The sequence below is a fragment of the Felis catus genome, chromosome B3 (assembly GCF_018350175.1).
Source record: "Felis catus isolate Fca126 chromosome B3, F.catus_Fca126_mat1.0, whole genome shotgun sequence".
Lineage (NCBI taxonomy): Eukaryota > Metazoa > Chordata > Mammalia > Carnivora > Felidae > Felis > Felis catus.
Genome location: NC_058373.1, coordinates 133,768,879 through 133,795,327, shown reverse-complemented (window position 1 = coordinate 133,795,327; position 26,449 = coordinate 133,768,879). Strand labels below are relative to the sequence as shown.

Below are 26,449 nucleotides of genomic sequence, written 5' to 3'. Positions count from 1 at the left end.
GAAAATGTTTTCTTCCTCAGTCCTATTCCTTACTAACAAACAGCACTTAACATTTTTACCGAGAGAAGGTCCAGAGCATTTTGGTGAAGCTTTTCTGTTTACAAAGCGGGCTGTCATTTCATCTTCAGAGCAGCCCCATGAAACAGGCAAATGTCATGTTCTCTCATACCCATTTTGCTGATGAGAACTGAGGGTCAGGGATATTGGGAGCTTACCTTGATTCCTCTTACCCAGCTGTAAGAGGCCTGGAGGACACCAGGCATCTCCTCTCCCACCTGCCCCTCTCTGGTGTCCTGTCCCAGGCCCCTCTCTTCCACCCGGCATTTATGTGTGCCACGTGCTAGTTCAGAAGCTGGCGAGAGGCTGGGTGGCAACAAGAACTCCCGGGCTCTGACTCCTTGCCTGCTGCCAGCTTGCCTCTTGCATCTGGCCACCTCTGCGTACCACGGAAGGTAGAGAGGATTTCCAAGAGAAGCTTCCAGTCTCTGGTATAACTTTAACCGTCACTACAGTGCACTCTAAATGTTCAGTCTGAGCGGGGAACAGAAGTTACCCACGCCTGTGCATCTGCCTACATGGAGATCTGTAGCTTACGTACCATGGATCTGGGGCTCCTGCCACTGTCCTCTCCCTAAACTGTCTCCTAGCACCACTGACCAGGAATGGTTTTGCTTCCCTTCCTGCTTGCCTCCTTGAGAGGTGCTCCTGGCAGCCTAAAGCACTGGGCTCTACTAACTGGGTAGTAAGGTGGCAGAGGGTGGTCCATGGGAGGGGCCCAAGAAGGCCCCAGAGGGAGAGAGGAAGTCTTTTGTAAGAGACACTGGCCAGAGAAAGTCAAAGAAACTCAAGGGTTGGCCAGGGCCTCCCTTTGCCCCTTCCTCCACATTCCAGAGGTCATCGCAAAGGCAAATCTTGATGGGTTAAGACTCCGTACCCTCTAAAGGTAGAACTAACCATTGCTTAAAGCAACCAGCCAAATTCTCAGTCCCAGCGTTCAGGGTGGAAACAAAACCATCTCCATTTTGAAGAGTGAAGTGTTGCTTATATACTGTTTTCAAAAGGAACTATGGAACATGCACTATGGGTTGTAACTATGGGCTGGTGGAGGGGAAGTCGATCCTGTGTCATTACCAGTGGATAAGGCTCCCAAGTCACGATTTGGGTTTTGGTTGCGGTTTCTAACATTGAGAGCAGGAGGCCCTTAAATCAGCTTTCCCACCCTTATCATTGCACCAGAATGCAAGGAATAAGTGGCCCTCAGAAATTAGCCAGCCGTATTCACCTCAGCTGCATGTATGGGTATGTGTATTGATAACGATGCATGGAATATACCCAAAAGTTACAACTCTTCTGAACACTGTGACCACATGACCTCAGTTCAGCCTTGCAAAGCTGTCTGTAGGAAGACAACCCTCATCTTCATCTGACAGGGAAAGTAGACCCCAAGTGACCTACTTGTTAGGGACAGATAGACGGTAAGAAGCCAGACGACCCCCCACCCCCACCCCCACCCCCACCCCCTGGCTGGCTTCCAGGACCCAGCAGCACACGTGACAGCCAACCTTGGGCTCTGAAACTTGGTAAGATGGGAAGCCCGGAGGGTTAGGGCCAAAACAAACACTTCTGATCCATTTCCTCAGATTGGGCCCACCAAAATGCCAGGCGAATCCTTCCTTTGCAATGCCAACACCTTATTGTGTGGCCTGGAATCCCCCAGGAGATTGAAAAAAAAAAATATCACTATATGTTGAGATAACATCTTCTGGAAAGCTCCTAAGTGAGGAGCCATTGCAATATTCAGACAACTCTTTGTAATATCTTTGTCATATTTATATTAAAAATATATACATGAACAGACCAATGTCGGAACTGTTCCGTCGGTAATGTGATTAATGCACATTTGCATGTACTTTTGTGCTGTCTTCTGCTCAGAGACATTTATTATTTCTCAATTGCGGAAATAATGAATAGGGCGGTTTCCAAAAAACGCGTATCCAATGATGTAATAAGTATAGGCTGACAAATAGTCTGTACTGAGGCAAGTTTCCATCTGTTTCCTGTGGATTTCTCTAACTACATCACTGGACGTGGAAATTGCAGCCTGAGAACCATATTAAGTTTCATACCAAATCTTGTTTGTATCACTTTTAGCAACAGCTGCACGCAGGAAGGAAATTGTGTCCCTTTATTATAGAATTTGAACTTCTTAACAACAACAACAAAATACCACTCCTAGAGCCCCCAGATTGACAAAACAAAATAGATGCAAAGAAAAGCGTTATAGATAGACTCAAACCTCAAGAGATAGATGGGCTGCTTTTTGGAGCTTCTTTGATGGAATCTCATGATAGAGGAAAAAAGGAAGAATGTAACTGTTTTTGCTTACAAGCTTCTTAGAATGAAAGAAAACAAGAGTCTGTATGAGCTCTGGTCGGCTACCTGTGTTTCATTCCACCCGGGCCTGATGTGGTCTCCCAAGCGACTTGCCAACCAATGGTGCCAAGCCCGTTCTGTGGGAGCAAGGTGGAAAGGGAGGGGAGGGAGGGTGCAGCTGGCCTGTGTGACCTCACAGCCCCTTTCCCTCCTCTGTTAAGTAGGGACACAAACCAGGCCGTGGCTGTGGTTGCCCTTGGAAAGGAAAAGCAGGGGCCAGGGGTTCTCAGAGCTGGCTACACATCAGAGCCATCTGGGGAGCTTGGAAAAATGTTGACTGCCCCAGAAATGCTGATGGATTTGGTCTGGAGAGGGGCCTAGGGTTCAGAGTCTTCTAGAAATGCCCCAGGTAGGTGACTTCCCTGGGCAGTGAGGGCTGAGGTGTAGACCGTTGATTAGTAAAGCAGTTCGAGGACGGTGTGTGTCTACGGGCTTGATGAGGTGCAAGACATTCAACACAGAATGCCAATCCAGCGGGTTCCGCATTCTAAGGTGGTTTGAGAACCTGCCTTCAAGGTTTCTTTCTTGTATCTTATAATGACACAAAAAGGGCGAAAATTAGCAAGGGTCTGTGGGTGTGGTTTCCGTGTGTTTGTGACAGTGAACGTGGCAAGTAATCCCAGCCCAGGCCTTGCCACAAGCGGGATGCCTGGTCGTCAACGGAGAGAGTGTTAAAGAGCATCGAAAACGCACAAAAGGGGTGTTACTGCACTTCAGGGTCAGTGGTGGTTAAGTCTGTGTCTTTCCCCTGCCCCCCTTCAAATGACTGACCTCTGCAGCTGTGTTTTGCAGTGATTCTGGACGTGGGAGCAGCCTCTTAGATAGAACCATTGCTGACAGACGACAGCTTAACACAATTACTTTGCCAGACTTCAGCGATCCCGAGACAGGTGAGAATAACAGACCAGAGGGGACGAAACGGTGTCCACGAGAACGTGGGGCCTGGCCCCGAGTGGCGTGGGGTGGAGACTGCCAGGGACTGGGCTTGGAAACGCTCCTCACGCAACTAGGTTAAACTCAATCGAGGCGCATTTTCTCCAGCGTCTCTTCAAGTGTGTGTTCACAGTGGGGGTTGCGATAGTGCCTGCCCGGCAGAGCTCTTTGAAATCTTTTCTATTTTTCCCCTTGTTCTCAGAGCCCAAAATTCAAAACTAAAATTAGATCGTTCCCATCCCCGTGAAGCTTCCCCTCTGCTTTTCTGTCTGCCTCTCTCTCTCTCTCTCTCTTTAGGTTTCAGACCTTGCTGAAATCGGTTTTGATTTTTAATCGGTTGCACATAGGAACATCCTCCCCACCCCCACCCTGGGCCAAAAGGCCGTTTAGGGACGCAGGTGGGTTCCGAGCTTCTGATGCCCCTGTCCCCACGTGAAGGCCTGCTGCACTCACTGTCTCTGAGCAAATAGGTACACCTCGTCATTTGTGCTTCCACATCTGCTGGGTAGGGAGGAACAAATATACCTCTGTCATTTCCAAACCTCCAAACAAGTAATGCTAACAGTTACACCGACCATTCAGGGGCAGGTTGGAGGATGTAAAGAAATTCCCTCTGCTTTGAGCCTCAGAGACCATTTCACAGCATCATTGGAGAGCCGGCTCTGCTTCCTCTCCCCCTGCCCCACAGAGGCAGTCTGTGTAAGGCTTTAATCCCCCTCTGGGTATGCCTGCTCTTTTATGGGCTGGCTTCATGGAAGGAGCCTCCCAGTCCTTCTCCTGACCAAGCCTTTCCAGAGAAAGCCAGGGAGCAGCCCTGAGGTGTCCTGGAAGATCTGGCCCCTGGCAGGATGGAAGAAATACCACGTCTCGGAGCCAGATGTGCTACCCACCCAGGCCCATGCCCATGCCCATGCTAACAGCTGCCTGCAAACAGCATTCCTGTGCTAGGCTCCCTTTTACCAAATTTGCAGTCTTCAGAAGTCTGCCCCCAGGGCCCCAGGGTTCCTAGGTCAAAGGAGTGTTGGGTATTGGATGCAGCATGAATTGCAAATCAATGCGGGTTTAACTCCGGCAGCCTGTGCTCAAAATGCAGACCACCAAGCCACAGAGAAACTCCCCCTCCCCGACCCTGCAGTGGCCTGACCGCCTCCCTCCCCTTGACCAGCAGTCCTTGGAGGGGGGCCTCTGGCTTTGAGCAGCACAGAAGTGCTCCTAGAGACGCTGTGTAAGCCCTCGTTGCTGGAAAGGCTGTCCAGACTGGCCGCTGCAAGGTGAGGCTGGGACACGGTGGGGAGGAGGGGAAGCTCACGGCCGCACCTGCAGCAATTTGGCTGATTCAGAACAGCTGCTGCGGCTGCCCAGGGCTTCCTCCCCCGTCACCCCTCCTCACCACCCTGGGAGGACAGTCCTGCTGAATGCAGACCCCCTCTCCTTCCAGCTGGCCTGGACCTTCATTTCCCCTGAAGTCCCAAGGCTCGAATGCCACATCGCATTAAATACAGAGAGTGGCAGAAAATAAGAGAGACCCTGTTATTTGTTCTCCCCTTTGCCCCGTGGGACATTCTCCCTAGAGACCTCAAGAATCTCCCTCTTCAGGTTTGAGCCTTCTCAGGTGCCATAGCGTCCAGGAGGGGTGTGTCTGTGGCACAGGCAGGGGCTCATGCATCTGCTCTGTCACTCACTCCGGGGGTCCCCGGTGGTTAGAGTCCGGATTGCTTGCACAGGTGCCCTGCCCCCAGCAGGAGAGAAGCACAGCCTCCCAGGCCTGGCCACTGACCATTTTACTGTTGTTGTTGTTGTAGTATCCCTACAAGATGATTCTTGCAGGAATCCCTACAAGACTTCATTCCCCAGCCCTGCCCCCAGAGCCCCAAACTCTTGGTTTACGCGGCACCAGTTACTTACCCAGGAGCCCAGGGAATCAGAAGAATGGAAGGCCACCTCAGGAGGCCTTGCCAGTTGCCCCCTGGTTGTAAATGAGGGTAGTACATTCTGAAATGACAGCTGAAAGCAAAGAGACGAAATTTAGGGAGGCTCGCCTAAAAATGGAAAGTGTGCCTCCATCTCGGTTACGAGAGCCCAGTTTTCTGTAGTTCAGCTTGGGGGGTGGGGGAGCAGTCAGAGGGCCAACCCATTCTCATTCATACACCTGTGTGGATGGCCTAACGTGTGACCAGCACACAGATTTTAGGTTTTGATTCGAAAGGTGCCCTAGAGAAGTTTTTACTCCCATCCCCGCACCCCCGTCTGGTTTTTCCGTAAAGGCAACCATTTTTATTGACTTTTTGGTTTGCCCTTCCAGTGCGTTTGCATTCAAACATTCAGACATATCATTTCCATGTCCCCCCACACGACAAATAGCGGAATACTGTGTATATGTGCTGTTCAGTCCCTGGCTCGGTTCACTTCACGGCACGTCCTAAAGACCCCTCCGTATCCATCCGTACAGAATGTCCACGTTCTTTACAACAACGTAGCATTCCACGGCGCACGCACCTCACACTCTGGACTTAACCCGTCCGGCGGGGATCTCGGCCATCTTCCTCCTTCCCTTTGCCACAGTCTTCAGTGCGCGTGAGGGAGGAGGCTGGCAAATTCTGAGTATCCACTGCAGCTCTGCTCATTTCGGAAAGCAACTGGGCTTAGAGAAAAAGAGAAAAGGAACTTACCCGAGGTAGAAATGCTCCTGAATCAAAACAAAGTGTCTGAGAGAACCCAGCCCTGCAGGTGACATCTTGCTAACAGCGTTGGTCCATGCAACACCTGCTCTTCTCTTCTTTCCCCAACTCCCTCGTTTAAAGGGCACAGGCACGTGACACTAGCAAAGCCACAGCGTTGGCATCGGCAACGATGCGGCCAGAGCCATGGCGAACTTCCACCGCCATGACCCTGTCCGTTCTCAGTCAGCCAGCGTGCAGATAGGCCCTCTTGGGTTACTTGTTTGGGTGTTGAAGAACAAAAACGTATCTCCTTTTAAAAAAATTTTTTCTCTATTGTGGAAGATCTTCAAACATACCCAAAATAGAGATACTAATATAATGAATCCCCACGTACCTACCACCAGCTTTCAGCAATCAGTATTCCTTTTGCATCCACCTCTCCTGTCCCACACTTAGATCTTACAGAGTATTTTAAGGCACATCTCAGACATCATATTTTGTGTCCTAAAATTTCAGTGTACATGTCAAATAGATAAGAACTCTTAAAAAATGTAAGTCCAATGCTATTATTATACATCTGGGTCATCATAAGGTGCAGGCTCAGCATTATTGATATTGGAAGTGGTTAATTAACTAGGTATGGTTTTTTACCTCCGCAATTGTCTACATGAACATCTATGGAATAACATCAGGGGAACTCTTGTCTGGAAGCTTTGGATTGGCCAAGTCCCCTGTGGCTAAGAAAGTGGGCATTGGGTTCGTTAAATGGATGTGACAAATTGAAAAATCCCCCTAAACAACATGTTTTCCCTTTCAATGTCACCTCTGGTCCCCCTTCCCCCACCTCTGATAGGTCCCAGCCATGGAAAAAGAGGAATCAAATAGAGTGACAGTCTTAACGTTGAAGCTATGAATCATTGTCTTTTCTTAGGAATAAGTTGGTAGTTCCTTAAATAGAGGATGAAAAAAATTTTTTTTTTCTTCCTTTGCCTTCAAAACAGGATGTGGAGTAAGGAGATTTATCTTTAATCATTGGTAGATATCACTGGACACCTGTCCAAAGCAAAGTCATTCTTTTAACTTGAAAGTTTGGTCCATTGTGTCTGGGAAAGGTGGTCTCCCTCTTACTTGTGTATGTCTCCAGCTGTGAGACCTGAAAGCGACAATAACAGCTTCCTTTTCAAAGTGTCCCAGCCTGTGCACCGAACCACAGACCAACTTAGAAAGCTTAGCACTCTGTTGTCACGATGCTGGGACTAAGACATATCATCATACCTCAGTATCTCTACCTAGGAAAACCTAACCTTTCAGGTAAACTTTATATAAGGGCTTCTCCTAAAAAACAAGTCCAGGAATAACCAAGGTCTACTGCACCTTTCCAAATGAAAAGCGGTTTCCTCTAGAATGTCCTGGATATTGTAGGTTAGAGATGGTCATTGGATCATGCTGCTGAGTCTGTGCCCAGGTAAATCTGAGTTATTTTTATTCTGTGGTGTTGTTGCAGAACAATTAAATAACCAGTGGGGAAAAAAAACAACAAATTTGTTTTCTTCGAAAAGCACTTGTATGCTATTGTCCAGTACAGGAATGATTGTCTATTACATGACCTCATTTTCTTTGCAGCTTATGTGAGTATATGAAAAGCTAGTTTATTTTTTCCTTTGTGTTTCTAAAGCTTTTTTTGCCTTTATCCTTTTTTTTTCTCTTTCACTTTTTTAGTGTCAGATTCCTCCTCCTCCTCCTCTTCTCTTTCAAGAACCGAATCTCCTCTCCACCTGTTTGTATCTCCTCATCTTCATTCTCCTCCCAAACCTGACACCTTTGTGTGGCCCCCTGCAGCTCATTCATTCAATGACCCAGGTCCCCGCCAGGAGCCCTCTCTGTGTAAACATGCTTTATGGTTTTTCCTTTCTTGTTAGACCTGCTTCATTTGCCTGATGTTTCATTTTCTGATAATCTTCCTAACTGATAAGCTGAATAGGAAACTCCCATCAAATTTATCTGAGGGGAAAATCTTGCTAATTTAAAAAATCCAAGAGCTGTCTGGGGCAGAAAGAGACATTGGTGCCCAAGTTCCAACCTCCTCTTTGAAAAGGAAAGGAAACCTGTTTTGAGCAGAATAAACAGAAGCTTTTCTAGACAATTACGTCCTGTCCTTGGTTACTTGTATGCTTTCCTGGAGTTAATGTTAATGCATAAAAACGCTATTTTTAAAAAAGGCAAATTAGAACATTTTGCCAATAACTTATTTATGTGTATTTCTGATTTTCTATTTAGAAATTAATTCGACAAGCATACAGTGATCAAGGTGATATCCTAAAGATAATGGTCGTATGCCCTTTGAGTTTGCGGTTCTCAAACTTTACTTACTGTCCATCAAAAGCACACGAAGAGCTTTAAGAACCACAGATCCCCTGAACCCCATCCCTATAGCTTATGACTCAGTAGGCCTGAGCTGGAGCCCAGGCACCTGGATTTACAGAATACCCACTTGGGATTCCAAAGCCAGTGGGTCACCACATCTTGGGAAGCAACGGTATAAATTGTTTTCCATTTGCTAGGAAGGAAAATGTAGGGTTTGGGTGAAAACCCATGAAATCATGTAGGGAAATTGGATGGTATTTTAATCTGATCTTGCTTTTAAATAATACAGAATTTTGAAAGTCTCTTTTACAGTGTTTGGGGACCTGTCCGTTAAAAAAAGAGAGAGAGAGATTCCTGTACTAAAATGAAACCCTGGTCGGTAAGGTCCTTAGATGGGACCCAACTGTGGGTCTCCCCCCAGGAGGTACAGCCTTGCTTCCTTTCACTTATTTATTTAACATCCACTTTGCCCAAAGCACTGCCAGAAAATTTAATCTCTGTATCCATAATTTAGAAGGGCTCATCTTTGTCCCAGATGCTCAGTTATATGCAGAACAAAAGCCCCTGAGGGGAGGCGCTGTCAGAGAGAACTGCTTCCTCTAATGTGCTCATCGTTTGGATGGTAAAGCTGCTGTGTTAAACTCACACACGCACAAAGCCGGGGCAGAAATGAGGCTATCATCTAAAATAAATCATCCAAACCAGGAAACACTCTGGCTCTACTTATCTGTGTAGTAAGTGTGCTCAACTTTGCTTTCGTGGCAATCCCAGCTTTATGAAAAACGCAAGATGAAGATAATGTTCATAAACTGCTTATGTTGTTTTTAACCCACTTCTTAAAATAGGCATTGTCTCTTAATACAATGCCTCCAGGCAATTGCCACCTTCAGTTTTTTCCAGAAAAGCTGTTTTTTTTTCACATTGACTGTTGCCCAGTTTTTTGGTCTTAAAATGGGATCTTACCATTCTAGAATACATTCCCACTGGCCCGTCCTCTCCTGTTATACGGCAAACCCACCTCTGTCAACACCATCCCGAGGATCCCTGTGTTCCTTTAGACTTTATAAGGTTGAAGTCCTAACTCTTCAGTGAAGCACTAGATATCAGATGAATTAGTGAATTTTTAGGGCGATGAGCCCCCCACTGGGCTGTCTGCTGAATGTGCTGTATTCCACAAAGGACTCAACTGTTTATTCTTTGTGAAACTCAGAGCCATCTTCCCATCCTTAGAGAGCGCCTAGCCAGTAACCGGGTGTTTTACACCAAGACCGATGTGCCCAAGAATCTTTCTCCCCCATAGATACAACATTTCGTTAGAGAAGGGGAAAACATACCACACATTACTGATAAATGTAAAATTTCTTGATTAAAACTGTAATGAATTTGAATCCCAGCTCCTTTCGTTAGGAGGGATAGCCAAGGCCCCAAGTTCTACGAATGTCTCTCCCCAATCCTTTGACTTCATAGGAGCAAAAACTAGCCGAGGTCTACAAAGTATTGGAATCATGATTAGGGTTAGTGGTGGAAAGATCTGAGAAGTGCTTGTCTGATTATTTTTCCCTTCCCTTTGGAATTTCCTGCCCTGGAAACAAAACACATTACATGAATCGGTCAGCTTTCATGTGCTGGGTGAACATTTCAATGTAGAGGCGAATGCCCAGTTGGCCTTTCTTTGGTTTAAAAAAAAAAAAAAAATCATTGTTAGTGGAAAAACATGTGTCACTCTTGAGTTGAAATCTAATTCGACACAGCCAGACTTAACAGTTGGAAGGTTATTAGAACTCTATTTGCTTTTTTAGCCTTAATTTTGATTTTTCAAATGTTTTGTTTCTTGGTTTTAATTTTTGATTTGGTTTGTTGTTCCAAGGCAACTCTCCAGAAGTATACTTTCATGGTTTCCCCTCCCTTTTTTCAGTTAGTAAGTAGTTTACCAATCTATTAACCTCTCTGAGGGCCTCCAGAATCACGCTTCCCTCCACCACGGAACGTGTGTTGTCGTTGTCGACCGCTGGGAATGCTGAGATGACATGGACGCAAAGCTGCCACGTGCTTGCCCACTCCGCCCCCCCCTCCCCCACCCTCCCCCACCCCCCCAGTTCCCATCTCTCCCAAGATTCTAATGCATTCCGCTGCAGCTTGGGCTTAAGCAATGAGGAGGCAGCACTTCTCTGGGAGGGACCACAGAAGGAGGCAGTGTAGGAAAGATGCCCTAGTAAGGGCATGCAGTGGATTGGTCAGCAGCCCCAGTGGCCTGATTGGAAGTGTGAGGCACTCAGCCTCCCCAGTGTGGGTCGTCTGTGAATTTTAGGTAGAGGGAACCAGTTGAATCTGGAAATTTTTTTTCCAGTTCAACCATTATTGCTACATACGAAAGCAGTCCTAATCATGAATTTTCCTAAAATAAGCTAAACAGATGCCATAAAACTTAACCTACACCTACCAAAATTTAAAGGGGACTAAGCGGTTCCCTGGGTGTAGGACTCATACTTTAGGTGGTATCCTTTTAAGGCAGGAGTGAAGTTTCATATCTTTCAGAGGATGTTTCCTAGACTTCTGATTCTCTCTGGGCAAATATTTTTGGGAAATACTGCATCTCCCTCTTAGGGACTGACAGTTCACATTAGCATATTAAAGGCTCTGAGAAGTCCTGCAGTTTAAAAAAAGTTCAAGCTTAAAAAAAAAAAAAAAAAGTTCGAGCTAATTTCCTGAGCTAATTTCATCATTTTTCCCACCCTGTAGAATCAGCATTCCAGGCACTGCATTCTGGGAGATGTTCACGTATATGGTGATCCAATGCATTTGAATGATCTGAGCCTTTACTGCTTATAGTAAATATACCCCTCAGGGAGTTGATTTCCCCTCTGAAATCCAGCTCAGCTTAGATGTGACTTTATTTCTGGCTTCTAAAAGTGTCAATACAAATAAGACACTTTTTAAAATAAACACAAGTCCATAATAGAAGAGATATGTTTGGTGTTGTCATCACATTAGGGTTCTCCATGGGGAAAAAAAAAAGGTTTTACCGCCAAGGTTCTTTCAATATCAGGCTCCTCGGATACATTAAAAAGATTTGATTTTCAGAAAGTCAGGTTACCTTAAAATCTTCAGGCAGCCCATATTAGTGACAGTGAGGCTCGATACATTTGTACAAGGGACTTAACTATCTTCTGTGGAAACCATTCCAGCTCTCTCCAAAGTCAGGAAACCTAGGTTCAAGGGCCACTTCTGTGGAAGAACCCAGGGAACTCATTTAATCAGAGTCCACCTTAGTTTCCCCATCTGCAGGGATGCCAGCTTACTAATTCTTCTGTTCACACATGCCTTTATGGTATGCCAGGAGCCCCTCCTGATCTCAGGCTTCCGGTCAGGTACCTGCTCCCGAGGGGCAGGGAGGTGGCCGCCGGGTGGGAAGAGCCCGACTGGGACACAACTGTCCAAGGCTCTCTCCACGCTGCTCACCACTCCTTAGACCCGGGGACCCCAGGCAGCCCCCTTCTTGAGTGCCCTTGCAGTCCTTATCTTGGAGGAGAATGTGTGTCGACATTTTATTTGCCTCTCCAAGAACATGCTCAAAACAAGAACGCCAACTTGGGTTCTTGGCTCGGTTTTTCCTATCACTGATTCTGGTCAAGCTGCTACCCCTTTTAGGAACCTGTAACCCGGAGAAGAGAATAAGCAGATTAATGATAAACAAACCCCTGGAATGAAATAAGGTTGAAAAACAAACTCAAGGTCATTGTTTTTTCCCCTTTTCTTACGGCTAGCATTTTATTATTGACCTTGCATTTTCTGACAGTTCAAAATGTATCTTGTGATCAGGAAATGACCAGTCTGTTGGGTGTCTATTTCACCCTCTGCTCCTGCCTAACAGAATAAAGTCGGGGTTTCTTTAATCTGTATTTGAACAAGTTACTCTCAGTGATGACTCCACTGCTTTTGAGGGGTGGCAGTTAAAAAACTCCAGCCCTGATGAGTCAAGTATGAACCTCTTCTTGCTCTTTGAATGAAATTACAGTTAATTCTCCCCAATTAGTTCTGTGGTGTCTTTCTCTAAACAAGATTGAATAGAATCTCAGGAGATTGACAAGGCAGTGACAAACGGCACTCGGATAGAAGTTAAGGAGTGTGGGTCCAATCATTAGACCCTCACCCAAAACCGGGAAGGCTTTTCCCATAAGCTGCATTCAAAGACAAACACAGCCTTCCCCAGACACTCGAGTGCAAAGACACAGCCTCATGAATATGCAACAGGGAGGGTTTCTGATGGCGATGAAAGCATCTGCCTGGTGTCGTCCTCCAGAAGGTACTGTCTCCAGCCCAGAGCCATGGCTCGGCTCACTCTGACAGCTGGCATCTTCCTGCATGCTTGTGAACGGCTTCCCTCCATGCTTCCCGTGTGACCACCTGGCCCTGCCAGCACCCGCCAGCAGCATGCTGGGTCACCCCCGCATGCCCACTGGTGACCGCATCCCCCAGTCTCTCCCTGCCTTAGTGGGATCCTTCCCTAAAGCTTTCCCTGGAAAGAACTTTCCCCCTTCAGGAGAAGACACATCCTGTCAGGTTTCAGCTGTGCTTGATATTCTGTTAAAGTCACTTGGAAATTGTGATCTCGTCTTGAGACCGTGGGTTTGGCTGTCCTGATTTATTTGGCTGTCTTAATCTCTTTCCCACTCTGTGAAAAAGGGAAGTATCTCCCAGAATGGGGACCAGAGTTATTGATCGGAGGAACCCACAAGCAGGAGGCCTGGTTGTCACGGGAAGTGGGTAGGGCCGGCGGTTGCCTGTAGAGCACTCGAGCCCCACGCCCCTGTCACCCCAGCAGACATGCTACAAAGAGGGGAGCTGAGAAGGACACGTCACACCGCACAGCGAGGAACCCACCCCCAGCCCCAAGTCAGCCTCCTTAGAGAAGCAAGACCACCTCCAGCAGAAATCGGGGCCGGGGGTGGGGGGTGGGGGGGAGCCAACATGTTTAACGTTAAAAAAAAAAAGGTACAGAGATAAATAATGTTGATGTGAGAGTGGGTTCTCCTCCCCCTTCAAAAAATAAGAGACAGTCATCACTGGCTACGGAGGGGCTGTCTCCTTCCGCCCCGAGGACATCCTGGGTCTCAGAGCACAGGTGGCAGGTGTGAGGTCCCCGGCTGCCAGCAGTCTGCAGCGTCGGACTGATTTACTTTCAAGCCCTATCTCGAGAAACAGACGTTCTTTTCCTGTTAAAAGTGAAAAATTGTAAGCAAAGCTCTCTGGCAAGAATGCTTAGTCATTCAGGGTTGCTGTTTAGTATTCGGGGTCTTTAAGAAGGTGTAACTGCTTCCATTTCCTTCTTGTTGGAATTGTTTTCGGTGGGGGGGGGGGGCACAGCTTCTCAGAAACTGGAAGCTGGATGAAATCTACTGACAGATAATATTGCATCATTTCATAACCGAGGGGAAATCAGTAGAGAGGTTCATCGGCCGTGGAGGATTTCTGCGTGCCCGCTATTGGAGTGGCTCTCTTTCTTTTCAGAAAAACTGTGGGGAGGCCAGGTATCTGCCGCTGTAGTGTTAGGGAGAATGTGGGTGACCAGCAGAGAGAGGGGGCCTGGGGCACAGCCCCATGCTCCATCACTCTCCCCATATTCATACACGTGAGGCATCTGAGTTGATTCTGGGGCCGCGAAGCAGAGAGCAGCCCGGATCCCAAGCAAACACACGCGAGCTGTGTCTACTGACTCTCTGATAAGCGAGTTTCGTCGCACGCAGCGTAACACCTGTCCCTTGTTCCTGGACTTTGATGCTTGCCTAGTCACTAGGGGGGCAGGGTTCCTTCTAGACCCAGTTTATCTGCTACACGCTGAGAAGATAGGAGGGGAGAGGGAGGGGCACACCCTTCAGACCATAGCCGCTTACCTAATGCCACCAGAACAGTCAGAAGGACAGCTGGAATATAAATATAGGCCGTGCATTCAGTGACCACGCTTGTGAAAATAACGCCTCATTGAACATAACCAAGCCACGTCATTCATTGTGCCTTTTGCTTAACAAAACGGTTGCCTTCGAGATCCCTTTGAATGGTCAGATGGGGTTCGCGTACAGCTGCCACGTTGGAGGGCTGTGGGATGTCGACCACAGGTGTAGCGTGCTTTGGAAAAAGGATTTTCGTAAAGGCTGCAGCTGCACAAGCAACTTGAGCTGGCTGTTCCCAGTGTCCTGTCTGTGGCAGCGTTTCTCAACAGGGTTTTCAGCACATGATAGCAGCATGGGTCAGCAGAGGGGTTCAGAGCTTGGACTCACGGCTTCCTGAGGTCAGTGGCCTCGGTCCTGAGTCCTCTCAGCCGTGGGGAGATGCCTGTCCACTTCAGTCCCCCGGGGCCACTCTGTTGCCGTCCCCTCCCCCCATCCCCACACACAGGGTGGTCCAAGGAGAACCCCGATGAAAACCCGGGATGGAGGGATCAGAACAGTTCATCAGGGGACACTTTGCCTTCGTAAGAGGTGCCCAAGATCACATTTTCTTTGGGGGCATCTTGGTGGCAGGGAAGAGAGAGCAGTTGGCTTGAAAAAATACAGATCTCAGCTCCAGGGCATCTGATCTCCACCCCCCACCCCCTCCGGACCATTTGGACGATTAGGTCACAGAACCTGGACCAGGTTTTAGGGCACATTCTCACCTGCCTGTGTCAGCTCTCGGTTCAGTTAGGTTTTGCGGTGGCTTTTCAGGGCCTCGTGCCCTGTGGCTGAGGGACTGGGTGGAGCACCACAGCTGCTCAGCTTGCAAGGTTAGGACAGTGATAAGCACGTCTCGAATTCCTGTGCTAAATAAGAGATGTACAGCAGCCGGCCTCCCTGGCTTACCTGTGGAACCTGATTATATGGGAGCTGATTCCTCCAGAGTCTTGGATTTCAAATTAGAAATATGTCTTCTATTCCTTCCTCCGTCTGATTCCTTTTTTAAGCCTCAATTTGTCCATTTCTCTGAGGGTAATAATCCCTTCCACCCCCACGTATGCTGTGGGAATACATTCACTTTGGTGAGAAGGAAAGTGGTTGCTTTAAAAAAAAGTGTTGGTTAGAACTAGCATTTCTAGTTGTGTACCTACATAAATCCAAATCTATTTTGATATCGTATCTATTTTGGCACTTACCATTTTAGTCCCATGAGGCAGTAAGATACAGGCTGTTTTGGTTATTTTCTTTAATCAGATACATCCATTCTGATTCATAATCGTGTTTATTTATTTTTTCCTCCAAATTCTAATCCAATGGAGGAATCTGATTGATGGTGTTATTGCCAGGAATAGTGGGTGTTAACTATGAGATAATGTTGCCATTGTTACCAGTCACCTATTATTAGTACATATCTGAAGGCTCTAATATCCATCCCTGGTTTAGGACGTGAAGGGTCTCTGCCCTTGTGAAGCAGGTGTTAAAAGGGATTGACTGGGAAGGGAAAAAAAAATATTTCTGAGAAACCTCCGTTACCCTCCATATTTAAATGGCTTGGTTATATTAGAGATGGGAGAAAGTCACTGAGTGAGGTGACTTTAATCTAAATATGTGCCACACTCATTTGCAGTCCAGGTGCTTGGAGGCGATGACAGCCATGCTGAGAAACCCTTTGAGACCGTGAAGGTTCTGGCCTCGGAGCCACTGTTAGTCAAGGAGGCTAGAGGACACAGACGTGCTTTTCCAAAAGAGGGAACCACTGTCTTCCAGATTTCAGACAGTGACGTGCCTGTCGACAGTAGTCATTCATTCACTTTTTCGTTCCACAGGCCTTTACCAGGTATCTCTCACGGGCTTGGCGTCGTTAGCCCCTGAGAGCACCTAAATGCACGCTTCCTATCTTCCAGAACCACAGTCTAAGAGGGGAGACAGTTACATTAACTTGAACATGAAACGGTGTGGTCTGTTCAGTGATAGCCACACCCCTAGGGAGCTATAGGAGCACCGAGGACCCAAGGCACCAAGGCCTAGCTTCTTACAGGGGAGGGGCAGGGGGAAGAAAGGGAAGGCTCACAGCAGCCTTCCTGGAGGAGGTGACTCCAGAGCTGGATTTAGAGGCTAGAGTCTAGATTTGGAGTTAGACTACTGTTTAAGCCCTACCTTTGCCACCCACTGGCCGTATGACTTGGGATAAGTTCATAACCTCATGAAATCTCAATTTTGTCCCCTAAACCGTGCAGATAACATTGTTAGCAGCCCCACAGAACTGTTTAAGGGTTAAATGAAATAATCTATGTAAAGTGCTAGTTGGGAGTGCCTGAAGCCTGCTACACCATGATCACTAAAACTCATCATCACTACCGTCATCATTTGCCAGAACTTATCCACAGTGAAGCATACTATTATGTGAATAATGAGCTACTTTGGTCATATATAGATATCACAAAGAGAAGGAACTTTAACAGTAGCTCTGATTAATTTGTTTGCAGACCAAATAAAACAGTGAATCCAAAGAGCAAAATTAGCCCCTCCAAAAGTCACAGGTCCCTTGTAGCAAGGGAACCATAGAACCTACTAGAAAATGTGTAGAATTTTTCTTCAGTAGTAGTTTATTGTTGTATTTTGTAATGAATTAATGACCAAACATTTGAAGCGCTTCTCAGTTTTGGTTTCCAGTGTGGTAAATATAGAGAGATATATAACCCCTATAAGTACAATCTCTTGAGGGGTTCTCAGTAACTCTGCAGAGTCTATAAAAGGATCCTGAGACCAAGAGAATTGAGAACGAATGTTCTTTAAAGAACAAGATCTTCCTGGAACTCTGTGCTCCAGAGTCTTGGGCCGCAGGGAAGCAGGAAAACTCACCCTCGCTGCCTGGCGTGTGCAGAATATGCTTTCAGGCTTCTTTTGACCAAACATTAATGACATCTGCTTTTCTGTCTCTCCAGGTCGGTGGGTCTCAGTCTTAGCTGCACGGTGGAATTACCTGGGTGATTAACAATAGGCCTAGCCCCATCCCTAGAGTTAGTGACTCAGTTGGTGTGGGGGGTGGTTTAAAAATCCATGACATCATGGGTTTTGAAACACAACCCCCCCCCCCCCCCCCGCCGCCAAGTAATTCTGATGTGAAGCCAAGGTTGAGAACCACTGTTCAAGGCAGTCAATGAGAAGGCAAGCCACCGTGGAGACGTCAGACTATAGCAACGGCAACCTTGTTTATTTAACTGACAGCTGCTCCTGAAACTTTGTTCTCAAAGTTAAAATATTTATTTTCCATTAAAAAAAAAAAGTTCAAAACGAGACCAAAAAAATCAACAGCAATGTAATCACTTTGCTGTTTAGATTTTTGTTTTTCTGTTTTTGTTTTTTCTAAGTAGTCAGACACACTTTGTCTACCCAAGAGTCAGTTCTTAGCTGAACTTCATTAGGTCTTCCAGATAGTAATGGCATCGATTGATGTCTTCTAACTCGGCCTCCGGTTCCTCCTCCTGTGTGGCTGCATTCACTCTGCAGGACTCACTTCCTTCCCGGGACAGAGGGCATGGGGGGTGGCGGGGGCGGGGGGGCTCTCCTCTTGCTCGTCCTCGTGGGTGCCCTGTGTGGATTATCCACAGAAGGTGAATTCCTGGCCTGGTTTCTGTCCACCTCCCATAAGCCACCTCCACCAAATCCCTGCTGAAGGATTTGAGTGTATTTAGAGGTATCTGTGTTTCCTTCATGTTGGAACAGTCAAAAAGCAAAACGGATGGCCAGTCTATTGCTGCAAATACTCTTAAAATGAATAAATTATGGTGCACTTCAAAGCCCCAACAGAAATTATTTTTATGCTCACAATTTTGTCTTATCTAGAGTATAACCAGCTCTGTTTATTTGAGTAGTCAGCATTGGTCTTTATATATTATCACTGTTTGAATCCTTATAATAAGTTGATGGTTCCATGTTTATCTACATATTACACTTTATGATGAATTCAAATTTAGAATGTGGCCAGTGATAGAAGTATCAAGTTTTCACCTTGAAATAACTGAGACCCTTTCTCTCAGCTCTGAAACCACATCTCCAGGAGAGAACTTGGGGAAGAGGTGAGGACCAAGCCCCTGATGGTCTCCAGCCATCAGGACCCATAGAAGGGCCACACGAAGAGGAATGAGTCAATTGATTTCCGAATAGAAGTTCCTTTGCCAACTCCCTTTGCCTGTGAATGTGCTTGGTCCACACCTCTCCATAGCCTTTTAGGACAAATTTTACCCAAGAGTCAGGCAGGTAGCAACTCCTAAGCATAGGTGCCTTTGCTACAGCCCGTCCTTCCTAAGTTTAGCCTTGATGACTGACATCTGCTTGTATGTAGGGTGAAAGCGTGCTCTCTCTCCTACTCCTAAGTCATGTCCTAGAATGTGGTTCCAAATCCAGGGGTGTTAGCCGCCTTGCAAAAGCCAGGGAGTGGAATGGCAAGTGGCTTGATTTATCTTAAGAACGGCCTCCATCCCCAGGAGGCAAGGATGATTCCTCCCCCAGTCACCAATGCACGCCCCCCCCCTCCCCAACAATAGTTTCCAGGTTTAGGCCCTGACAGGGTGCCTTGTAACTTTCCTTTGTAGCACTTCATTTATGCCACGTTTCCGCATGAGCGCCATAGCTGTGTCTAGCTGTACCCCTGTCCCCCCCCCCAACACTCGTGCTGTCCTAGACTGAGCTCCTCAAGGGAGCACCTCCCACGGCATGTGCTCTGGATGTTGACTAAAAGATTAGCTAGAGCCTTGGATGGAAACTCAGGTTCAAGGCCATAATGATTGTCCGTATTTCTTTATGGACATAAGACTTAGAAACGTCCTGGGGAAGGAGTGTGTGTTCGTCTTGAACTCGTGTCTGTGTGTGGGAGGGGGTGTGGGGGGGTGACTAGTCAGTCAGGTCTGTCCTTTGACTTCTGATGCCATCTTCTCGGAAACCCCTCACAGGCTCTGTCCACGCCACGTCAGTAGCAGCCTCAAGAGTGGAGCAGGCACTGTCGGAAGTGGCCTCTTCTCTGCAGAGCAGCGCCCCCAAGCAGGGCCCGCTACACCCCTGGATGACGCTGGCGCAGATCTGGCTCCATGCAGGTACTGCCCTGCCCCTACCCGTGGGCCCTCCCACCACCCACACCCACACGACTGAGCCGGAGGCCGGAGCATCCTGTGGGCACTTGCCTATTTAGCCTTCAACCCCACATCAGGAGAAATCACGGCCTTTGTGGTCACACGCCAAAATGCCACTACTTCCTTGCAGGAACCACGAGTTGCTGTGTATCTCCCCACCCCGTCCCCTGCCTCGATACCCTGACCCAGAGGCTGGTACAGAGCAGGCATCCAGCGAAAATTTTCTGATTGGATGCCAAGGGTCCTGGGGAGATCTCGGTGGCGGTTGTAGGGTTTGTGCTGCAGCAGGGACCCCAGAGCTACACCCAGGCTTTCTTTGCAGGGGACAGCGTAGTAGGGTGTCCGAGGCTTCAGAAGTCTGACTCTTTACTGGCTGTGTAGACAGGAGCTAATAGCTTCACCCCTCCCCCTCAGGGTCCACATCTGCACAGTGGGGGTAATAGCACCGGCCTCCTAGGGTGGATGAGCGCGGCGCCTGGCGCATCCTGGGGTCCCTGGGAGAGGGGACGGGTGTGTTGATGGCTCAGATGTCTTCGTCACGGCCCGGGAAGGGGCAGCGCTCTCGATGTCCCTGCCCCCTCTCTGTTGGCACTCCTGCTAATCCGCAGAGGCAGGGGCGGGTAGCAGCAAACACAGGGCTGGAGACCAGCCCAGAAGGCAGATGTGATTGCCCCCCCCCCTCCAGTTTCACATGGTTGCTGCCGCATAGCTGGAGATCCCCCAAATAAATCCCACGTGCAGGCATTGCAGCCACGAGCGCCCCACACACACAGAGGCTCCGGGTAGGTGATGGCTGCGGATTTCCTTCCGTATTTATATCTGGGTATAGATGGTAACTTCTGTTCCTCAAGTTTTATCACTGGGTCTGCGAGACCCCCAGCTGGGCCTTCCCAGGCTAGACCCTCGGGGTGCACAGCGCAAGGCCAGATTTGGCTGAGGAAAGTACTTATTACCCACCGTTGTCCATCTATTTAGTCGTCTTTGGCCAAGGCTCATTATGTGATGTTGAGCCTTGTTTGGAACCATTGGCGGACCTTTGTTGGAAACATGGTCGGATCTACCTGGCTTTGGCGGGTCACAGAGCCAAGCTCAGCCGGCCTCTTCTGTGTTGGCATCTTTAATTGAGCCATAACAACTCCCGTAAATTAACAAATTACATTCTTCTAAGCAGAAGTACAAAAGAGGGATGATTCATGAATGTGCTGATTGTTCTTCCTGCGCAGACGCTTGCCAGCATGTGGCCTCTCGCCGGGTCCTGGATGAGCTGGCGCTCAGGGCGTGGGGACAGCAGCAATGCCTTCCTCTGCACTAATGCAGCTCTCCCACAGAAGAGCCCAGTCCCCAGTCCAGGGCCTGGCACCTGTCCCATCCTGCCGCCTGATGAGCGGTGACTCCAGAGAGCAGAGAGGGAAGGCTTCAGTGTCAGGGCCGGCCAGGAGAGACCGGCTGACCCTGCAGGGCCAGTGTGGGGGCAGAAGTGTCTTTTGAATTTGAATTAAAGTTGGCATTTTGGAGGGCCACCGTCTAAAAAAACAAGAAGAGCTGAAGGCAGTCCTTCTAGGCTGGAATGAACTTCCTTGACTTCAGGGACACTTCTTCTTGCCCATTTCTTGGAAAAGTCAGTGACCTGAGTGAGGGTCACTGGGTTCCAGAATGGCCTCTCCCGCTGGCTTGCTGCCCCTTATTCGGTTATTCAGACTCTGTTCCTTTTTGCATATCCCACGTGGCTCTTGGGAGGGAATTTTGTGGCTGCTGATGAGAACATTGAAGAACTTGGTAGCGAAGATTCAGTTTAGAGCTGTCCTTGAATTTTTACATGATCACATAATATCCACTTCTCATGGGCACAGCTTACAGCACAGAACAAAGTTCTCGTTGTTAGTGTATAGGTGTGGCTTTTAATAATCTACAAGTTGGTGGGGGGGCGGGCAGGAGGGCAGCTCCTGAGTTGCTCAGTCAGTTGAGCGTCCCACTTCGGCTCAGGTCATGATCTCACAGTTCGTGGGTTCGAGCCCTGCATCGACCCGCTGCTGTCAGTGCAGAGCCCGCTTTGGATCCTCTGTCCCCCTCTTCCTCTGCTCCTCCCCCACTCACGTGCCTACGCTCTCTCTCTCTCTCTCTCAAAAATGAATGGAAAAACATTTAGAAAAAAAACAGTCTACTGGTTGGTGGCATTGGACTGTGGGAAACGAATGCCATATCTGCCTTATAAAGTCTGGACAGAATATTCATAGTGCTTATGTTATGTGAATGCACTGAGTAAATTAGAATCTTACGGGGTCTGTGCCATATTGACTCTTTCAAAGCAATGACTTTGAGTCAAGATTTAGAATCGGATCATATATTCATATAGTCTTTGGAGAGGTAACTTCAGAATGAACTGAGAAAACAGCTTCCACTTAACCATAAGACCTTACCATCTGTGGTTTGAGCTCTACTGCTCTCAGAGGCAAGATAGCAGTGACCAACCACCCCGCCCCCGCCCGCCCTGTCCAATGCCGACTCTTGGACAATTTGTGGTTCCATCGTCAGGCCTAGCAATACTGCCAGATTCTGTAAATTTTGCAAGCCCAAGGCCATGGTGTTACTGTGGCATTTGTGGGTCTCTCCTGTCTCGATTGTGTTCTCTGGTGAGCTGAGTATAGTGGGAGCTCATGACGAGAGCCCATGGTGAGGGGGCCCCCGAAGCTAGCAGATGAGGTCACTCTGAGACAACCTTCGATTTTCAGCCTATTGGATGAGCAGGTCCCTGGGCCACTGGTATGTCCATTTGAATGGCAAAGAGATCATGAATTGGACACCAGAGCCTCCAGCTGCCCTGTGAAGGAATGGGCCAATGGCCCAGCAGGGAGCACAGATCCGGGAAGACCAAGGACATTTGGCCACATAGGGTCCCTCCATTCCTGAGTGGTGGGACTCGCTCCCACTTCACACCCTTCCCTCTGACCTCCAGCTCTTCACCAGGACACCTGGTGGCTGACCAACATGGGTTGTGTGTGTTTTGTTCCTTAGTTTGTTGGGACCTCTGTGACAGTTTTATCTAAATTATTTTTGAATAAAGAGTACCTTCCCCTGGTACACAACTGGAAAGGTACAAAGGATGGAGAGTGAAAAGGCTCCATCCTGCCCCTGAGCCTCAGCCACCCACCCACAGCACCCTCTGTTAGCAGGTCCCCTGTGTGCTGAGCTGTCACTCGCACACAGAGGTCATTGCTCATCAGCGCATGTAACGCTTACTCAGACTTTTTCCTGGCTGCATAGTATAAATCATTATATGACTCCATTAGTTAACAGATTATTTCTAATATTTTGCCATTACGGACAATGCATCAGTAAGTATCCTTCCAAATACTTATTGCTCTCTATGTTGCGTGTAAGATAAATTCCTAAAAATGGACTTGATGGACCAAAGGGTATACACTCTTCAATTTTGATAAGTTTGGTCACATTGACTTCCACAAAATAGTACCAACTTATAGCCCTGCCAACAGTGTGTGAATGGCCCATTTTCCTGCATCCTTATCAACACGACGAACTCTCAGACTTCTAGATCTCTGCCAGTCTGATAGGTGAAAAGTGGTATTTCAATCGTCTGTTCATGGTTTCTGCTCATTTATCTTCTTAGGTACTGAGCTTTCCTTTTTTATTTGTAAGCACATGTTATGTGTCAAAGAAATCTGCCTTGTGTCTGATATGAGCTATAAATACTTTCCCCTGTTTTTATTTTGTTAGTGTTTTCGTTGGTCTTTTTTTTTTTTTTTTTGGCCAGTTTTTAAAAAATATATTTATCAATCTTTTCTTGATGGCATCTGGGCTTTACATGACATTTAGCCGTTTTTATGGTCTCCTTTTCAGAAGTTCCAAGCACCTTCTGGGGCCATTGGTATATATACCATCTTATAAAGGTCAGAAGGGGTTATCTCCTCTCCTTTGTGGGAGAACCCAGGCCAGATGGAAATAAGTGGTCTTACTGGGGAATGAAACAGACTCAGGGGAGCTCCGTTAGAGCACGTGATGCTTATTGTACCGCAAAACCCATTTCCCTAGGAGCCGTACTTCTTTAGGAGGCAAACCGATGGTTGGCCATCGGAGACTCACACATTCACAGACCTTCCAGGTTGAACCAGAGCCTTTGCCACACCAGGCGGCAGCTTTTTGTTGCCCATCTTTTAGTTTCCACGTTGGGATGGCGGCTAAAAATGACTTTGCGGTAGGTGGTTAATTTCTGCTTGTTACTTACTAATAATTATAGCTTTCACTTTGGCGCTCTCACAGTTGAAACTAGCGGCTATTCTTAGATGTGCAAGATCAGATTTTCTGATTTCTGCTGGGAACTTAAAGCGGTGATACTCTCACGAATGCCCTGGCCCTGGCCCAGCCTACACCCCGCCCCCACCCCCCTACCAGGCTCCTCCCAGCCTGCCAAAGGCTGCATCCACAGGATCGAGGGCTCATCCAGTGGCATAGCCCCCAGCTCCCAGACGGGTGGTGTATGGGTCACCGCACAGAAAGCCCCTGCAGGAGGGAACGCTCAGTACCTGGGGGTCGGGCGAGCCCCATTCAGGGCCAGTCTAGATTAAGCAAACCAGCCCCTGCTCCTGCCCGGAGTGGCTTTGACTAAATGGTCTACATTCTACAGGTAGCTAACATTTACCAAGCACTGTCCAGGTATCAGACTTTATTCCAAGGACTTTATATGCCTTAATTGCCTTCTGAGGTGTAAACACCTTAATCACCCCATTTTACGTATGAAGAAACGGATACACAGCTGTCAAGTCACTTGCCTAATGTTACATGGCCAGTAAGGGGAGAAGCCAGAATTCAGCATCCCCGCTCTAACCCCGGGTGGGCGCTCAGCCGTTCAGCACAACGTCTTCCGGCACGTGTTTATGGGCCACAGTCAGAGTGAGGCTCAGGAGGGCAGTGGTCATAAAGACAGACACGGTCCCTGCCTTCATGGAGTTGACAGATGTGAGAGAAAACAATTACAGATTAATTCTCATTGCACCACGTGCTATGAAGGGTCAGGGTTGGTCTCTCATGAGAACTGACGACAGAGGTCGCCCCAAGCCGGGAGCCAGAGCAGGTCTGGGCTTGGGACCGGAGGCCTGAGGAGTGATTGGTGGTGGTTGGGACACCATTGGTGGGCGGGGAGGCACAGGACAGCACCCGGGAGGCCTGCAGACGGTGCCGGAGAGTGTTGGAGAAATGGCAGGGCCCCTGGGCCTGGAGCCTAAGGAGAAAGAAACGACGTGGCCCGAGGTGAGGCACAGTCCTGCAGGGCCCCTGGTAGCCATGCTAAGATCTTTAACTTAATCCTAAAAGCATTGAAAAGCTACCGATGGCCTTCCGGCAGGAGGGTGAAAGGGTCAGACGGGTGGGAACAGAAAGAGTGGAATACCGAGGGTGCGGCTCGGTGTCTGAGGCAGAGAGAGGTGGGCCCTGAGACGCACTGTCCAGCAGGATCCATAGGACTCTCCGGTGGGTGTGAAGTTGGGGGAGAAGGAGAAAAGAAGAATCTGGGAAGAGTTCTGTGTTCGGGGCCCGAGTCAGCGGGTGACTGGTGACGCTGTTCTCTGTGATGGGAAGCCATGGCGGGGGAGCGGGCATTGAGAACTGATGCATTGGGGTCAGGGAGGAAGGGAAACCAGAGTCGTGTTTGAACTTGGAAGTGTCTGGTGCCTGAGGATGCGCAAATGAAGACGGCACGTGGGCAGCTGGACAGTCAAGCCTCCACGTCAGGTTTCGGCTAGAAACAGACATTTGGGAGTGAGGATTTAAGGCCAAGGGGTGTGATAAGAAGGCCCAGGAAGAGAATGTCCGGGGAGCAGGGAAAGGGACAGGACTGCGTGGGATCCAAGCCCCGCCCACATTTAAAATTTGGGCGGCGGGAGGGGAAAAGCCAAAGCGAGGGCAAGGAGGGGGAGGTCAGGGAGGCAGGAGGGGAACCGGAGAGGTGCACTGTGGCAGCTGAAAGGGTTTCCTTCCAAGGGGCCTGTGCGGCACGATCAAGGGCTCTGAAGTCGGGCTCGTGAAAATCCCGGTGTCACCTGGGTGTAGCCTAGTGCTCTCCGACAGAAGATGAGGGCAGTTGTGACAGCTACACCACATAACACATGGGGAGTGTTCAGTGGGCAGCAAGCACTCGAGAACTCCTCAAATCACTGTTATTAAGGAGGATACGGCTGGTAGGACATGCTGCTGGGAGGTTGAAGAGGTGCAGACAGAAGCATTTGTTGGTCGTGGCGGATGGGAGTTGTCGGCGGCCATGACAGGTGAGGCTTTGGGGGCCAGAGATGGAGCCTCCTGATGTGGCTGCAGGGTGGATGGCAGGTGACGAAGACAGGCAGGGGGTACCTAATCCTTCCAGGAAGGGCCCCTATGCAGCAGAGGGGAGAAATGAGGGGTAGCTGGGGAGGAGTGTGGGTTCAAGTTAGGGGGCTTCACAAATGGCTGACACAGAAGCATGTTGATTGCTGCTGGGAGTGATCACGTCAAGACTGAGACCTTCCTTGCCCTGAGGAGAGAGAGGATACGTGGGGGTCTGAATCCCTCTAGAAAGCAAGAGAGTGGTGGGGTCCAGGGCGCAGGCAGAGGGATTGGCCCTCAGTTAGGAGCAGAGTGGATAGGCACAGAGGACAACAGAGGGCTTGTCAATGTGGTGGCAAGAGAAGGCTCAAGGTCTGCTTTGCCAACTTCTGTTTTCTCTTTGAATGATGAGTCAAGGTCAGCCAAAGGGGCGGAGGGCTTTGGGGAAGGATTGAGGCATCAGGAGAACAGCTGGGCCAGGGCCCAGAGGGGTCAGGTGTCTCCGATGCAGCTAGAGGGTGAGGAGCCCGTCCTGCCACCCCTACCAAGCCACCCGGGGAAGCATTCCCCCCTGACAGGTTGACACAGCCACTCGGAAACTCAGAAATAAGTGTTGATCCGGAAGCTGAGACCCTGACAGAGGCGTTTGGCCAAGCTTTCATGGAGGAAAGGCCCTGGCTATGTTCATCCT

The 26,449-nt window shown here is 48.6% G+C and overlaps 1 protein-coding gene across 13 annotated transcripts in view; it reads left to right on the top strand.

Annotated features, from left to right (window-relative positions):
• The window catches only part of TTC7B (tetratricopeptide repeat domain 7B), a 255,087-nt gene that overhangs the window by 187,763 nt on the left and 40,875 nt on the right, over positions 1-26,449 (top strand). For 6 of the 13 annotated variants that reach the window (XM_045060370.1, XM_045060371.1, XM_023255949.2 and 3 more), the window contains 4 exons: positions 3,226-3,323; positions 7,746-7,910; positions 10,258-10,308; positions 19,273-19,413. In XM_045060370.1, coding sequence (XP_044916305.1) covers positions 3,226-3,323; positions 7,746-7,910; positions 10,258-10,308; positions 19,273-19,413 — 455 coding nt within the window. The remainder of the gene's footprint in view (positions 1-3,225; positions 3,324-7,745; positions 7,911-10,257; positions 10,309-19,272; positions 19,414-26,449) is intronic. The other 7 variants (XM_045060375.1, XM_023255954.2, XM_023255955.2 and 4 more) reach the window with 4 other exon arrangements.